The sequence below is a fragment of the Cygnus atratus genome, chromosome 1, assembly GCF_013377495.2.
Source record: "Cygnus atratus isolate AKBS03 ecotype Queensland, Australia chromosome 1, CAtr_DNAZoo_HiC_assembly, whole genome shotgun sequence".
Lineage (NCBI taxonomy): Eukaryota > Metazoa > Chordata > Aves > Anseriformes > Anatidae > Cygnus > Cygnus atratus.
Genome location: NC_066362.1, coordinates 3000772 through 3017119, shown reverse-complemented (window position 1 = coordinate 3017119; position 16348 = coordinate 3000772). Strand labels below are relative to the sequence as shown.

The window sequence follows — 16348 nt, the reverse complement described above, 5'->3', positions numbered from 1 at the left end:
GGATTTGTCTGAAGAACCTGGCATGGACTGCTTTTAGTCCTCCATTCCTAGGAGTATTTCATCACTTCCCTATGAATTCCGCAAAAGATTGGGGTAAGAAATAGAAGAATAAAACCTTTTGTTTCAGTGTTATGGGTTGGAATAAAACCAGCTGGGTGGGAAACAGAAGTGGGGAAGTGCCCAGTAAGTGGTGACCTCTAAGAAAAGAGGAGAAACTCAGCTCTGCTTCTAGCATGGAGAAAAGACCATCATGGTTGGAAAGAAAAGGTTTATATCAGAACATATAGAGATATGTGAAATACTTCATCCTGTATATGCAAGTTCTGTGCGTTACTGTATATACGCTAGAGTTAGACTCAGTTTAAATGGCTCCTAGAGATTAAACCCATCACATCAGTACTGCACTGCTGGTGAGGCACTGAAAGCTTGCCCTGGCCTGAGTCTGAGCCAGCATCACCGAGTGCAAGGCACTCAACCAGCAGCCCCCACCACCTCAGCAGTCCCTTCCAAAAGGCTCCGGGAAGAGTGAATGCCTCAGTGTGGAGCCAAATTTCTGTTTTGTGATCCTCACTCCCTAACGCTTTCCCAAAGATGGGCTATTTTACTGATGGCGAGGGCTTTAAAGAATAATAATAACAGAAATAGCCACGGTAGAAAGAAGCCTGTACTCTAAGGGCTGTGGGTTGGGTTTTGGACTAAAATGTAACCTCGGGGTGTCCAAAATGAGTGCTTTCAGCTGACAACCCCCTCCATGAGTTGTCTGGGTAACTGCAAAACATTATGACATTTGCGACACATACAAGTCACTCTGCCTGCAGCTACCCTGCATTTAACAACTCCAAATAACTCATTAGCTTGTTTGCTTTCTTCATGTGAGCAATCTGGCCTTGGTACGGACAGAAAGCCCGGAAAATTGCAATGGTAATAGAAAACAGTGCTGATGTGTAGGAAACCATCGATTTCAAAGGTAGATGATAATCATCTGCTCCGACCCACTGTTTGGCATGGGCTGGCGGGGCTGATCCAGCCACCTTTGCAATTCTGAGCATTCAGCCTGGGGCAGGTTGATCCTGAGAGCTCTATGCTGCTTTCTTTTGTCACCGCTGCTTTCTGCTTCCCCCTTGTTGCTTTTGCTGTCCCCAAAGGATGCCAGGTGCCAGCAAAGACTTTTCCTGTGAGGAGGCTGGGCAGGAGCTGTGCCTGGATGTACGTGTCCTCTTGTCCCTGCTTCACTCTTGCCAGCCCTGCTCCTCCCACCTTATTAACTGCTGTGCTAAAGGAGCCTGCAACTATATCGTTGTTGGCAAGACTCTTCTCCTAGATGAGAAGATATTAGTTTCTTTTCCCCCTTATTTTTACTTATTTATTTTACCAACTGCATCATCAGTGCTGGAGGCTAAACAGATGCTCATCAAGCAGTCTCCTGTCTGTATGGACAAGTCTGTGTCCAGTCCTTCTGGTAGGGATGCAAATGCTCATAAACACTTTCTGGAACTTACTGGTCTTCAGAAGGTCAAAATAACTTAAAGCTGCAAAGCCCTGGATGCAAAATTGTCAGACTCCAGTTAAGACCCTGCACACACACTGTTCTGTACCTTTCAGCTGCCAGAGCTGCCACAGAAATGTGGATTCCAAAGTATTCCTTGTATTTTCAATATGCAGGGAAAACTGCTGTCTCCAAGTATGTATTCACCCCCGCAGTGGAACAAACCACTCTCCACCCACACTCAGCCTGAGACCCAAACCTAATGGGCTCTGTGGTCACCATCCAGCACCACGTGGTTTGGCTGTAAACCCCATTCCCCCCATTTTCTGTGCTCTTGTTCCCTGCCCTACCTGGCCTGGTGCTCACCCTTGCACTCAGTGTTCCCCTGCTGACTCACAGCAGCTCCAAAATCAACTCAGGTCCTTTTTTTGATGATGTATATGATCTGTTCTTTATTACTGCTGGTTTTGGCAGCTCGTTTTGTTATTCTATCTGCCTTTCATGAGCAGGAATCTTGCTGCAATTTCTGTCAGGAATCCCCTCCTCCCCTACACAAATGCACACACATAAACACACTTAACTTTAATCCCTGACCTCTCATTTCTGCCTCCGTTATTGCTGTGAATTGTTTCTTGGCGTCAGTCCATTCCTCCTCCTTTTGGTTCCTCCTCTACTCTGCCGAGTTTTATAGACGCCATCATTTTCCACTCAAGTCCTTTCCACTGAAGGTCACCGAGGACAAATTCTGGCTGATGGCCTCACACAATAGAGCTCTGTATCAGACTCCTCATCAAAGTCCTGAGCAGATTGCTCTACATCCTGTCATACCAGCCTCCAGGTGTGCTATCAGGTCTGACCTTGGCCTCAGCTTCAGATATCTCACTTCCCCCAGTGTCCTTGCTCCAGATTTGGGGCAGAAACTGATTTTGGCCCCAAAGGCATCCCTGTGCTAGGCTGTACAGCTCCTGTGTGCCCCAGAGCTTGAAATGCAAGTGAAGCTACTGCAGCTCTTTCCACCCCCCAAGCAGAGCCTCTCATGAAGGAACAAAAAACGCAGGAATTCATAAACAGAGGGACTGATCTTTCCTTAAAACATGAGTGCTGATCTCCTTGTCCTCTGCAAAAAAGAAATGTCAGCAGCAGCTCCCAGCCCTGCTGTTGGTGGAGGGGTGCTGGCAGGAGAGGGAAGCAGTCAAGGGTGAGATGGATGCAGCCCACTGAGCGGAGGATGCTTCATCCTCTTTCCTGTGCCCGCATGAGAGAAATTAATACTGCTTGGGCTGTGACTGTCTCAGCAAGAAGACATGCATAATCCAAGCCCTCACTGATCAGAGAAGAGCTAGGAATAAATCTGAGCTGCCTGAACACTTCTGACAACACCACCCTGTGTTTTCGGTGCTCTTCATCCAGAGGATTTGGGCAGGACATGCCTTTTCCATACCCTTGATCAAGCCAAATTCTGGGCAGAAAATCAGGGTGGCTACTGATTGTTTTAAGTCCTTAAGGTCAGAGCAGTAGAGCTTTCATAAGTCAGGAGTGTACGCATCAATTTATTCAGTTTCTTCTGCCCTCTCACCATTGCTGATGCTCTGCCCAAGTACCAGGGGGTACTCTGAGTTGGGAGAGGTGGCACTTGGCACAGCAAACAGAGTCTGGGTTGAGTTTGATTGTCTCCCCTCTCCCCTCTTTCCTCTCCCCTCTCCCCTTTTTCCTTTCCCCCAGCCCTGTGGCGTTCAGGGCCCATTGTGCACTCACATACCCAGGTCCATATCAGCAGCTTTGGGCCGGTGGGAGCAGGGCACGTTCTTGAAGATGGCATCGAGGATCTTCTCCTTGACCTGAGTGATGGTGTCACAGTTCAGGATCTTCACCGGGATCTCAGGGCTGTTCACGTTGTCAGGGTTCACGCAGCTCAGGACCTGAGAAAGAGGCATGAGACACCGTAAATTTCACAGCAACACAGGCACCCTGTGGTCAAATTCCACAGCAACCTTCTGGCAGGTCCCTGCATCCTACAAACCAGAGGGATAGGATGGATTAAGGAGAAAAATGTGTACCAAGAGTATTCCGTCCTCTGACAGAGCAGAGGTTTCATAGAGGGTTTTTTCATGCATCCAATTCTCTGCTGCTCTCAATCCCTTGCCCTGGGGTCATTTCTCATCACTTATCTGTGCCCAGTGGATTAAGGCTAACTCAGGACCTACCTCCCAGATAAGAGCTGTGAGCTCCCAGATGCTACAGCTAGTGATCTGGGGGTAATCTGAGGGGTTTTCTGAACGTGTATCTCATGCCATTTGTCTCTGTGAGGTGAAACTGCTATACCTGTAGGAGCAGTCCCTTAGATTCGAGCCTCATCTCCTTGGCATCTTTGCTATATTTAATAACTGAAAGCCCAAGAGTACCAGTTCAGGTTCTGGTGTGATCAGTAAAAATGGCATTCACCTAAGTGGTACCAGACATTTGTCATTGACACATTGTTTTCATAGAAACCATTAAAAATGCAATCAGCCCAGACTCTGGTTGAAACCGACCTGGTATCCAAAGGGTTCTCCAGAGCTTTTCTTGGCCTCTGACCCATTCCCTGCTCCCTAGAGATCTGACAAGGCAACCTAGTTCTATAGTAGTCCCCTTGCATTGCCACCTGCCGTTGAAAATTTAGGTAAAAGTAATCTTCAATCTCTCAGCTTTAAGTTGGCCCATCTTCCGAGCAGTCATGGGACAGCCCAAGACCCTTCTCAGAAGAATGTTGTTAATTTGAAATGCAGGCATTCTTAAAAATAGATATACAACAAGAAGTCTTATAGCTTTCACATATAGAATAAGAAAACTGAGCCAACTAGAGAGGCCTTTGATTTCTCAGAAGGAGAATATTATTTTCTCTAAAGACTGTGTCCAAGAATAAATGCAAAACATATGAGGTGGGGAGCGAGGGAGGGATGCTTTAAACAAACACACAGAGTGTCTAATAGCAATTTGCCCACTAACACTTGGGTCTGTCTATGTTAAGTGTTCTGCTCTCTTCAAGTTACAGGAGTGTGAAGTCTATAAACTTTTATAAACTTAGCACCTTTGCACTTGGAAGGAGTGTTCAGTGGAGTTTCTGGCTATGTAGGGTTATTAAATGTTCCTGTGCAACTTTTACAAGTGCAGGCATGTTAGTTTTGGTGACCTAGACAAATTCTACCTTGACCATAAATTCCTGCCCGTAGTATGCAATAGGTTCTTAACCTACTGTGGGCTGTGAAGGTGGCTTGAAACGGGTGAAATCATATCAGTATAATTATGTATTGGCTCACCAGGCTCCCTTTGGTGCTGTTATGCTCAACTAAGAGGGACTTGTGAAGATACTGCTTACAAAGAGCTCTGTGATCTTTCTGGATGAAAGGGTAGATAAAAATATGAGATACTGATTACATCATAATGCTATTATTTATATGTCACTTCCAGGAGTATTGAAGAAGCATCAATTCAGGTAATAATGACAATGGCACAGATTTACAGTTCTGTGGCATCTTTCATCTCAAAGGATCACAGAGCTATACATAAAAAGCACTGCTGAAATGCATTCAGTGTTGAGGTTATTAGTTGCCCCCCACCCACTACACGTCTGTAGGGAAATGAAATGGTGATGAGAGGCTAGACCAGCTCTTCTGAGAGTGCCAAGGGGGGGGGTCACATATGGCTCCGGTGACCAGGTTACTCTGCAAGTCTCTGCCATTGATCTGAGCTCACCTAAAGTAGATTGAGCTGGTGCCAGTCAGAGCAAACTCTGTGGAGTGATTCAGCACCAATGCAAGCACCTTGGGTTCAGGTCAGTTGCCTACATGAATGCAACTCATGCATTGAAGGCTGTGTCAGTGCAGCAAAACAACGGTGATAGTCATGGGGTTAACATGAAAAGATATGGGGCTGTGAGCAAGCGCAATGGGTCAACATGAAAAGATATGGGGCTGTGAGCAAGCGCAATAATAATCTCTGAGCCCTGCTATCCCTCTGACTTTTCATGACCTTGGGCCATGTCATCTCACTGAGTTTGTGTTTATTGACCTTCTTCTACATCCTTGGGCTCTTTAATTTTTTGTCTGTCAGCCCCTTCAGCCATGAGCTGTCTCTAAGTGTATATAGACATGCAATACTTAACACAACTAAGCCCTGGTCTCTGCTGTGGATTACTGGCATTTAAATTACAAATGCATGGTTTAGGATTAGTCACATGGGGATCCTGGTCCTGAGCTTTCTGCAGCATTTGGGTGGTTTGCCCAGGGACCAGGATATCAATACAGTTTCTGTCCCAGGGAAAGAAATCTTTCTTTCCTTTCTAGATTAGGCTAAGTAAGGTCCCATGGGGCTGGCACACAGCAAGTCTTGGCAGAGAGCAAGGAGAAGAAGGACCCCCCAGAGAAGCCAAGCACAAGAAACCCCTCCGATGTCTCATTCGTGGCTTAACTCCCTGAAAGGCCTTAACCAAATGCAGCTCAAAACATATTTATCTACCCTGGAGTATGTTGTCAGAGGAGATGATCCGATTAGACTCTCAGCGCTGGAGCCACCGAGCTGTGCAGGGACCACGCCGAGCATGCCATTGCTCAAGATGCATTGGGCAGCTCCCTCCTGCCACCCCCGAGCACTAATTATCCAATCCTCTTGACAGCTTCCGACACACATCGAGGCCTTTGCTCCTCTGCATTATTTGTGTCAAGAGAAATGAAGCTGATGCAGGAGATGGATAGTCTTTCATCTCCCGGTGAGAGCAGAGCAGTGGCGGTAGGGAGCAAGGTTTTTACAGCTAGGCTCTGGTTTGGTGAATGGCTAAAAAATCGTGGATTCTGGCAAAGGCAGATGGTAGCCAGCAGGGATGAAAACTTCTCGTCTTTCATAGATGCAATAATCTAGCTGGGCTTTTAATAACACTACAGACCAGAGATGATGCTCACTGACTGTTAGTGGAGACATTAGCACCAGAGGGTGCTTCTCTGAGGTGTACAGCTTGGGAGATGACCTGCTGTTTAGCTGCTGCACATTTATTCTAGCAAATCACATCTGTAACTACCTCAGTTTCCCCTGGACTGAAAAATCCCTTGTACATACACAAACTGCTATGCAGTGCAAAGACCTTAGCCCACTGAGGACTGCTTCCTTGGAGAACTATAGGACCTGGCACACAGCAAATTGGAGCTATCTGGCCTGGAAAGAAATCAGATCAAAACAATCTAAATTTAGTAAACGAGGTGCATATTGTAAAATCAGTAATTCCAGATGTCTGAAATTGCTCTGTCTGCTTTTGTCTCCCTGGATAAGTCAATTTCTTTGGATTTGCTTTTCATTCAAACCATATTTGAAATCGTGCCTTAAAATATTTGGTCATGATTAATGAAAACTATAGAATAACCCCCTTCCAAAGAAGCCCTGGCCTTGCCTTCCTGGAATAACAACAATAAACAAACTGTTTCAATGTGCCACATTGCTAGACTTGTGATTTAACTCAATTGAGCAACCATCTAGCACTCATGAAACATGAACAACCCAATGAATTTTAGCTACATGCACTACGAACTCATAGTGGTGACCAGATGCGCTTGGGACATTCAGGGAATTCTTATATTACAAACACTGAATCAGTCCTTGCTTTATTTCATTACTATATATTTTTGACAAAAGATGACAGAATAATGTCTGCTTAAAAAAGGTAGGGGAAGAACAAATTATAAGAGAAATAAGGAGAAACAGAAAGGAAAGAATGATCTTATTCATATTCTGTTTCTTCTTAATCTCCTTCACCGAAGCTGATCTCTGTAAATCTGCTAAGATTCCTATCGGGATATATTTGCCTGCTCTTGAGATGTAAGAGGGAGAGCTGATTAACATCAAACAATACAAAGCAAATGGAGGAGAGCTTTGTTCAGGCTGATGTATAATTACTACCCTTTGCTGGCTGCTTTATATCAAGCCTAAAAGGATCGGAGGGATTTCCTTCGGTGAAAGTGATCACCCTGTGCCTGAATTTTTCTCCCTTTTGCTCACTCTCTCCATGTAAGATCAGGCCTCCAAATTGCCAGACAACCACATCTAATAGAAAAGAAGCACTACCCTGGTGATTTAATAGGAAAGTCCCATTTTTAGAATGCAAATTAAATTGCAGTCTCATTTAAGAAGTGAAGTCTACCCCCTCATTAGACTTGGATTCAACTGAAGCTAGGCTCTAGATCATAGTCAGTGAAGAAAAACAGACATTTGTAGAGTCAGCCCACCTGAGCTAAGACCTAAGGAAGGTCAAAGAAACTGTGATTGTGTGCCCAGCCTGGGCACAGGGCAGCTCTGCCACTGGTGCTGGGGCCCAGGGGGAGGATGGAGAGAAAGGGGATGAAAATACCTCCAGGTGGTCTCAAGCAAGAGGAGGAAGAAACCCTACTGTGGACATCACAGTCCTCCTGCTGAAGATCTCAGGGTGGTGACAACTGCAGTGACAACCCCAGCTACTGCTGGAGGAAGACCACTACCTTCGACCTTAGGAGTTGGAGGGATGGGCATCACTCCAAGGAAAAGGGGTAGATGTAAAAAATGGTTTGTCTACCAGAACAGGGTATATTGTTCATATCTATTGTCTACACTTTCACTGGCATTTACATGACCCAAGGTTCACATTTGTCTTCCAGTGCTCCTGGACCTCACCTAACCCAGTCAATGGCAAAGGACTGTCAGCCTAACCTGCAGTGAGAGCAGACCTCTTCACCCAACAAACAATGTCCTTGGGGAACTGGAGATGGTCTGGGCATGGGATAGGGCACAGTGGCGGTAAATTGGAAGCAGTCGTCTTTGCAAACATGCTTTGCAAACATATAGTTCAGCCACAAACTTTGTTGTGACAGGGGATGCAACTAGTGGATCCTCATCAGGGTTATCCTGCTGGGTTGCAAGAAGAAATTGTTCAGGTGGTCAACATGCCCTTCACCGACTTCTTTCCTTGAAATTCCCTGTTTCTAGAAGAAGCTGGACAAGCTCATAGGAGAACATGCTCAGAGCACTCACCAGTGTCTTGTAGTCTATCTGCTGTCGGATAAGCTTGTCCTCACTCAGCGAGTACCTGGCCTCCCCAGTGATTGAGTCGATGGGACCTTTTTCCATCTGCTGCTTGATGGCACAGAAGAGGGAGAACAGAGGTTCACCAGCACACTCCTGCAGGGATGAGAGTTAACAACCAGGTCAACCAGGAGGGACAGAGGTGAAAACCTGGATCCCCAACCCATATAGCATATCAGTGATTGCTGCAGCTCGCCACCCCAGTGACAAGTCAATCACTGGGTGAATTACCGTGTGATTCCACACCAGCCCATGTGTCCAGCAGGTTCTCCCAGAGTTCTCAAGAAATAACAACGAACCATCTCCAAAACCACACTTGTTGGCCATGGGTAGCTCATGGCATGATAGGCACCTCTGTCTCTCCTTTGGGTGTCAAGTCACTGCCACTGGGCCAGAGCTTTGCACCAGAGCAGGCAGTGGGACGGGTCCTGGAGGACCTGGAGGCAGGGCTTGGCAGGGGTTAGGACCACTGGTGCCCCATCCTGGGTGTCTGGGCAGAGCCCACACTCTCCCTGGGCACTCTCGTGCTGGAGGCAAGCAGGGATGCTTGGGCAGGAGCAGCTCCTGACCCAGGGGAGATGCACCCCTGGAGCTGTGTGGTTGCACCGGTGATGTTGGGTGTGTAGGGACCAGGCTAGGACAGCAACAAGGAGCCCACAGGCAGGGCCAATAAAGTACCTGCTTCTCTCATGTCCCATTCCCTTCATTCACTCCCAGTCCACTCTTCCCACACTTTTCCTGTCCTCTCCTCTGTTGCTGCCCTCACTCTGCACACTCGTGTCCATGCACCCCTCCTTGTTCTTTCTTCTCTTCCCTTCTCTTTCATGCCTCTGACCTTTCTCCCTTTCTTCCCACCTTGCCCTCCCCTCTTGCGCTGTGTCCCAACTCACTGAGCGAGGTCATTTTCCTCTGGTGTAAATCCCAGCAACAACAAATTAATAATCTGAAGCCAAGTGGCCCCTTTCTCAGTTCCTACACCTGTCTCCCACTTAATTAGCTTATCTTCCAGCAACATATTGCTAGTGTGTGCCTGTCTCTTGCCCTTATCAGGCCACTGCTCAGGCTAAGGCAAGAAGACAAGTAGCTGAGTGGGGGGGAAGACTATTATAAAAGTCACCTCCTTGTATCCTTACCTTTCAGCTGCAAGTGGGAATCTGGTACTAGAGCCACTGAAATTACCTGCCAGGGACCTTCAAAACTTCCCCATGCATTCAGACTGGTTGTTCCTGGGGTTTGGGAAGGCTCGGGGGAATGGGACTGGTTTGTAAAGCTTTGAATTTCCAAGCAGAGGATGGCTATCCTGTCCTAGTGGTGTAAGGTGAGGTGTAGGGAGATCTAGCAACAGTGCTGAGAGTGGCAGGACGGTGAAAAGTCACCTCTCTCCAAAAGGCTTGGTCTGAGTATGGTACAAGAGCAATTATCATAGAATCATAGACTGGTTTGGGTTGGAAAGGACCTTAACGATAATCTAATTCCAGCCCCCTGCCATGGCAGGGACACCTCCCACCAGCCCAGGCTGCCCCCAGCCCCATCCAGCCTGGCCTTGGGCACTGCCAGGGATGGGGCAGCCACAGCTCCTCTGGGCAGCCTGGGACAGGGCCTCACTACCTTCACAGTAAAGAATTTCTTTCTAATATGTAATCTACACCTTCTCCTTTGCAGTTTAAAGCCATTCCCCCTCATGTCCTACCCCTACACTCCCCCAACAAAGAGGTCTTGAAGGATGAAAGCCTCTTTTTTATTACCTATCACTCAAAAGAGACCTTCCAGAAGTAATGAGAGGGCTCAGAGGGTGTCGCAGGTCATTTCACTCTTTTGCTGGTGAGTGTCCTGCAAAGTCAATGCTACCCCAACTAAACCCTGCCAAGAAGCAATGCATTAAAGCAGCTGTTCATCCAGGCCTTCTGCTTCTCTTACCTTAAGGAACTTGTACAGAAGGAAGGTGAACCAGTTGGTGAGCATTTTCTCAGCCACGGACTCTGTCCTAAAATCAGACCAGGACAAAAAAACAAATTGGAAATGAGTGAGTCATGTTAGCTATATCAAAGGGCTGGTTGAAAGATGGGCAGCGTGCATCTTAATGCCCAGGTCTCTGAGCCCCTTGGAAAGTCAGGCATGGCACCATCAGGATTAAGCACATCCCAGAGTCTCTATTTTAGCTTTGGATTTAGGAAACCTTCAGTCATGTCCTTACTGCCATAGTAATTCTCCTGTGGCTAAGGAAGTCTTTGCATGTCTGTTCTGCAGTTTGTCCATCAACGAAAGAAAGATGACAAGTTAGGAATCCTTCTCAGAGATGCTCAGGGAGGATAAATCTATCAAATATGAGGGGCTTTTATCTGGTAATGATTATCTCCCTGGTATTTGGGACTGATTATACTCCCCAATGTATCAATGTGGCACATTCACAGAACTACTCCCGTAGCCCTTGAACTCTATCCTCAACCAAGCAAAAATCCATCCTGAGTCTTCAGGGTGAACTTTTCCTACAGAATCACTAACTTGGACTTGTTAATTTGGTTTGGACACCAGGAGCACAGAATAAGGTTGTGTTGGCTCCAGTACACACAATGATTTTGCTCAAGAAAAAAACAAGAGTCCTTGCTTGAATGAGTAAAAGTGGGATTTGCTGGTTCTGGCCTTCACCAAGGCCACCCAAGGTTTCTTGCTTAGGGATGCAGCTTGCATTTTAAATTCCCTAGTCCTTCCGCATAAATTTGGTCTCATTTCCTCTGCCTACAGCAATCATTGCTCTGTCTCTGTGTGGAGTTGCCTCTGTCCAAACCAGTCTGTTTGCTTGTATTCCCCTCGGTCACGGTCACCTAGCCACTGTTCCCCATTGATGATGGCATTAACCTCAAGTCCAGCACACTCCACACTTTATCATCCTCGCAGAGGATGTAAAATTTTTGTTGCCCAGGCAACTTTGATCTCTTTGGGTCTGTGGATGTCATCTCTGAGATCTCCTTGTGCTTTCAAAGCTTGACACAGTGGAGGTGTCTTCAATGTTCACTGTCTCTTCTTCTAAAGGCCACATTGCATTTCCAACAAATAGGAGTACAGTTGGAAAAGAGCTGGAAGAAGGGAAAAAAAAGGAAGAAGACAGGAGAAAATACAAATGAACAACGAGGGAAGACAAAGAGATGGAGAAAGGGAAAAAGAAAGGAGAAGATCAAGTGAAGGGACAACTGGAAGAAGGCAGTGCCATCCAGCATCAGAGGAAAAGCACAGAGAGGAGGCTTGGGGACAGCTTGGGGGAGGATGCCAGCCAGGCTGTAGGACTCAGGGAGTCAACTGGCACTAAAGTCTGGTCTCTGCCCCTGGCTTTGCTGCCCTGAATGCCAGGAAGTGCCTACTGCTCTTTTTTTTTTTTTTTTTTCTCGTACTTCATGGTGGGCTCTGTGCCAGAAGAAATTCTCCCCAGCAGGCACCACAGACCTCTCCTCTGCCTGAGCCATCCATCGTCATCAGCTCAGGGCCCTTCAAACACAGCTTTCAGCAGTGGCAAAGGCCATCTGTACTCAGTAGACTCCCCCTGGTTTTACTTCAGGTCCTGGCTTGAATCAGAAGGGTTGGTTCAGACAATGGAAAGGAGAGGATGAATGTCATCCTAAAAGGAGAAAGGGCTGATTTCCCTAAGCAGGGAAAGTACATTAATTGCAGAGCAGTAGATTTGTAACTCAAGGTTTCCCACACAACCCTGGCCTTTAGACCTTGGATCTGGCCAGGAAGCACAAACCCAAACTCGTGCCCTTTATGAAACCATTTCTGTTGTCCTGCTCAGCTCTGCCTTCTGGTTTCAGCCAGCTCCCAAAGCCAATGCCCAGGAAGAGACAGGAGATCCCATGATGCAGCTGAAGAAGACTCCACATGTGTCCGGAGGCGACTCAGAAACAAGAAGCACAGCAGGGCAGTCCACCTCAGGCAAGATAAAGTAACAGCCAATTTACTCACCACACAGACGAAGTATATTATACGGCCTGTTCTTTGTGATATAAGTAGAACACAAATCCAAAATAAGGATTATGAAACATGGGATCTTGCTGCCCTTACGAAGCTTTCCGGAAAATCCACGCTAAAATCTATTGATAGTGCAGCAGTGAAACTTTAATTGTTGGCTGGTTTTTGGTTGCAGATGAAACGGAGAGAGATCTACAGACACACTTGCTGAAAGGGGAGGAAATGTGGAGAGGATGCCAGGAAGAAAGAGGAATGTCTTCTAGGGGAAGGAACCCTGTGCTGGGAAGTCTTGAATGAAGCCAGAGAGCAGAAAACCAGCAAGGGAAAGCAGTTAAGCTTTCATTCAACCCTACCTGCCTTATTCACACCTGCCTGCACACAGCTTCATGCCAGCCCTACAGGGGCATGTGAGCTGTGGCTGTACACCATCCTGATTTCATACCCTGCTGCAAAAAAAACAAAATCAAGCTAATTTGTCCTTTTCCTCCAAAATGGACTATCATGCTCATGTTAGTGGGGCACAGGTTGCCCTTCCCAGCTTGGTCTAGCCCCAGGTATGTTTACCTCCGGAGAAGCAGCTTGGGGTGGTTCTTGCTCTCCAGATTTTTGTCTATGAGGTCAGCCAAGAGCTGCTTGAGGACATCCGTAGCGTACTCCAGCTTGCTCTGCAGCACTGTCATGATCAGCGAGGCCACGTTGCCACGGTCCCGCATGGAGAAGCTGCGCTGGGACTCCAGCGTGCGGATGAAGGACAGCAGGAAAACCTTGTTGTTGATGAGCTGTGCAAAGAGCTTGAGGCCTTTCTCCACTCGTTCCTGCCTGTAGCCAGGGACCTGTATGAGAAGACAAGGAGTTTATACCTTTCCCTCACTACCTACTGTCAGGCCATTCCCAAAAGGGCTGTACACCTATTGCTACTTCTCTGCCCTCAGCCCTCCATATCCTCCAACTGTACACTTCAACATCAAGCAGAAGGCAGATCTAAGACAGGAAAAAGGAAAAGCTGCCTCAAACAGCAAAGACAATTTAAAAGATTTTTTTTTTTTTTAATCTAGAAGTCAGGTAAGCACTTCCTTCTGCTTTACAGGATAGTCCTGTGAAAAGGAAGCGAGTCCATACATCATCTGAAGATTAGGAAGCCAGAGGGACCTCCTAACCACAGCCAGATGATTATTTTCCATCCCTGCATCCCTGAACATTTAGTGGAGATTGCTGATGCCTGGATGTTGTACCACAGTATATTGTGTTTTTATTGCAGTCAGACTGAAATCTCACTCTGTCCTCCCCTAACACCTCTTTTTATCCCTGCAAGAAACCTGCTTACAGAGAAAAACAGTCTAAGTCAATGCTGGAAAGGTTATGTGGGTCTCCTGTTGGTTTGACCTATCTAGGTCTCCTTCCCACCACATCCCAGCAAGTAACCACACATCAGCTGTCCTTCAGTAGGTGCTTGGGTACAGGGAAGGTGCAATGTGTGGACTACAGGACACAGGTTTGGGGGTTCTGCTTCAGGGAGCTGGGAGGGGTAGTAAGAATGTGAAAGGAGAAAGAACCCCAAGAGTCATGTTTTGATGAGATGAAGAGATACAGTTGAGGTGGTGAGCATGGAGATGGGTCTTGGTTTGAAAAACTAGATAGAAGAAGGTGTGAGACGGCAAAAGAGCTGGGACCTGTTTTGGAAGTCCTACTGAGGTGGGACCCCAGGGCTTGGTAGGTGAGATGGTTCAGAGTCAGGGAGGTTGGTAAGGCTCTGATGTATTTCTCATTTGTGAGAGGCTAGTGAACTATCTTTTAAAATAAAACAATTTAGAACCTCAGCACTGGAGCCTAGATCCCACAATCTGCAGTGGGCACTACCCTTTCCTGCTCTTCTGCCTCTGGATCAAAATGAAGCCATACTCTGTGGATATACTACATCCCTTTATCTGCTGCACCAGTGTGGTCCTAAATAGAGAACTCCAAACTCATTCCTTCATGTCACTGAAGCTCTTTCTGCCCTTCAGAAAGCTTCCCTGGAAGCTGGAAAGTCACAACACAGAGAAACACATGCTACTAAGGCATGTATTCATGAAACCTCCCAGTTTTGGCACTTCAATCCAAAACAAGTTGGCATGCTTAAACAACCGAGTAATGCAAGTCACCTTAAAGAATCATTACTTTTTTATTCTGGAAATTGGAGATCTTAACTCTTTTTGCATACAGCAAATAAATTACTTACTAAATAGCTTGAGACAACCAACCAACCAACCACTACCACCCATCCTGCTAATAATTATTTTTAACTCACTTGCTTGAACATTTAATATTGTCTATCCCCGGGTTATTACGGAGAAATAAAAAAAAATAACAAGAAAAGTATTTTGTAGCGCATCTGGAAGCAGTTAATTACCAAATGAGCTGGAAATAAGTAAGACCTGCTCGCTGCAGGATCTCTGTTGGGGCCTTTTCCCAATAAATATAAACTCCTTCTAGGTGCTACAGAGAAAGGAGCAGAATGGAACTGCCTTGCCATGTTTGTTGGTAGCCAAAGATGTTGACATCGAAAGAGATGCAGAAGCTTTAAAGAGGATTAAGGGGAAAAATAAAATAATTTAAAATAAAATGAAATCAAGGGAAGAGAAGATCAAAGGTGATAGATTGAAACGTTGGCTCTGTGTCTCTCTGCATGTATATTCATATGGGAGCATCTATGGTAAAAAGTCTGCAGGGTCAGATGCCATTCTGTGGTCAGCTGGCTGAGGCTGATGAATATACAAGTTGAAGCTGGCCATGGGTATGATGAAAGTGTTTGTATGTGTGTATATACACAGGGGAGAAATTCACCTCCCCTCATCTTTTGTGCTCACTTGTTGCATTTGCTGAGCTGCTTTTCCTGAGGGAAAACAGCTCAAGGCTACTCTTCCTGCATCCCGAAGGCAAATCTCTACAATAGCCAATGTGTAATGCAGCCTCCCACTCATTCCCAACAGTCCTCATTGCTTCCAGATCATTTTTTAATGGTTCTCACCATATAGTTTGATGAAGTTTGGCTCTCCTGAAGGGCATGAGCGCAGAGTAGCAGGAACCTCTGATTACACAGACAGCCAAGCATGGTATTGCCTGCGCCAGCTTCTATTCCTCCTCCCTGCCAACTCACCCCAGTCTTGGCCTCCAGCAATCTCACCAGCACATGCCAGAGCCTCTCTGAAGCACAGAGCTTGCCAAAGACTTTGCAGAAAGCTCAGCCAAGGACCTCCCTGGCCTTGGCCGTGGTGTGTTACCTGCTTCTCTGGGCCAGGTATCCCTTGAGCAGATCCTGTCCAGAGCTGGGCAGTGTCTCACCATCCTCCCACCACTGCTGTATGGAGAGCTGGGATGAAGGGGGCAGATGTGGGCAGGTTATGAGCGGATTGCTCCTGGAGGTTTCTGACCTCACTGCAAACCACAGAGCAAAGGTGAACCTCCTTCAGAGAATGCAGGTTATTTCTGAAGGTGTTGCCAGGAAGAAAGGACTCCGGGTAGAATCAGCAATAGACAAAGCTGGTGTGGTACAGGCAGATATGCTGCTCTGCTGTAGGACTATTTCTATGGACCCTGCACTGTCTAAAAAATAAACCCCAATAGGATGGAGACCAAGGAGGATCTTAAAGCAGCAGACCTAATGCACATAGATGTATGGGACTCTTCTAAGTAAATGAGTGATCAAACAGAATTTAACATCTAAGATAGCAAAAATCATCCTCCCTTTTCAATCTGGACTTTTAACGAGGTGCTGTTTTGTCCCTGGGAAGACACAGCATTGAAAGCCATCATGTCCCCACCACTGGCACATCTTTTGCATTCAGG

General features: G+C 46.6%; 1 protein-coding gene across 3 annotated transcripts in view; it reads right to left on the bottom strand.

The window, feature by feature from the left end:
* PLXNA4 (plexin A4) overlaps nt 1-16348 on the bottom strand; it is a 418723-nt gene that overhangs the window by 31479 nt on the left and 370896 nt on the right. For all 3 annotated transcript variants that reach the window (XM_035566562.2, XM_035566559.1, XM_035566560.1), the window contains exons 22-25: nt 13088-13356; nt 10481-10547; nt 8513-8659; nt 3246-3405 (exon numbers count right to left, since the gene is read on the bottom strand). In XM_035566562.2, the coding sequence (XP_035422455.1) occupies nt 3246-3405; nt 8513-8659; nt 10481-10547; nt 13088-13356 (643 nt within the window). The remainder of the gene's footprint in view (nt 1-3245; nt 3406-8512; nt 8660-10480; nt 10548-13087; nt 13357-16348) is intronic.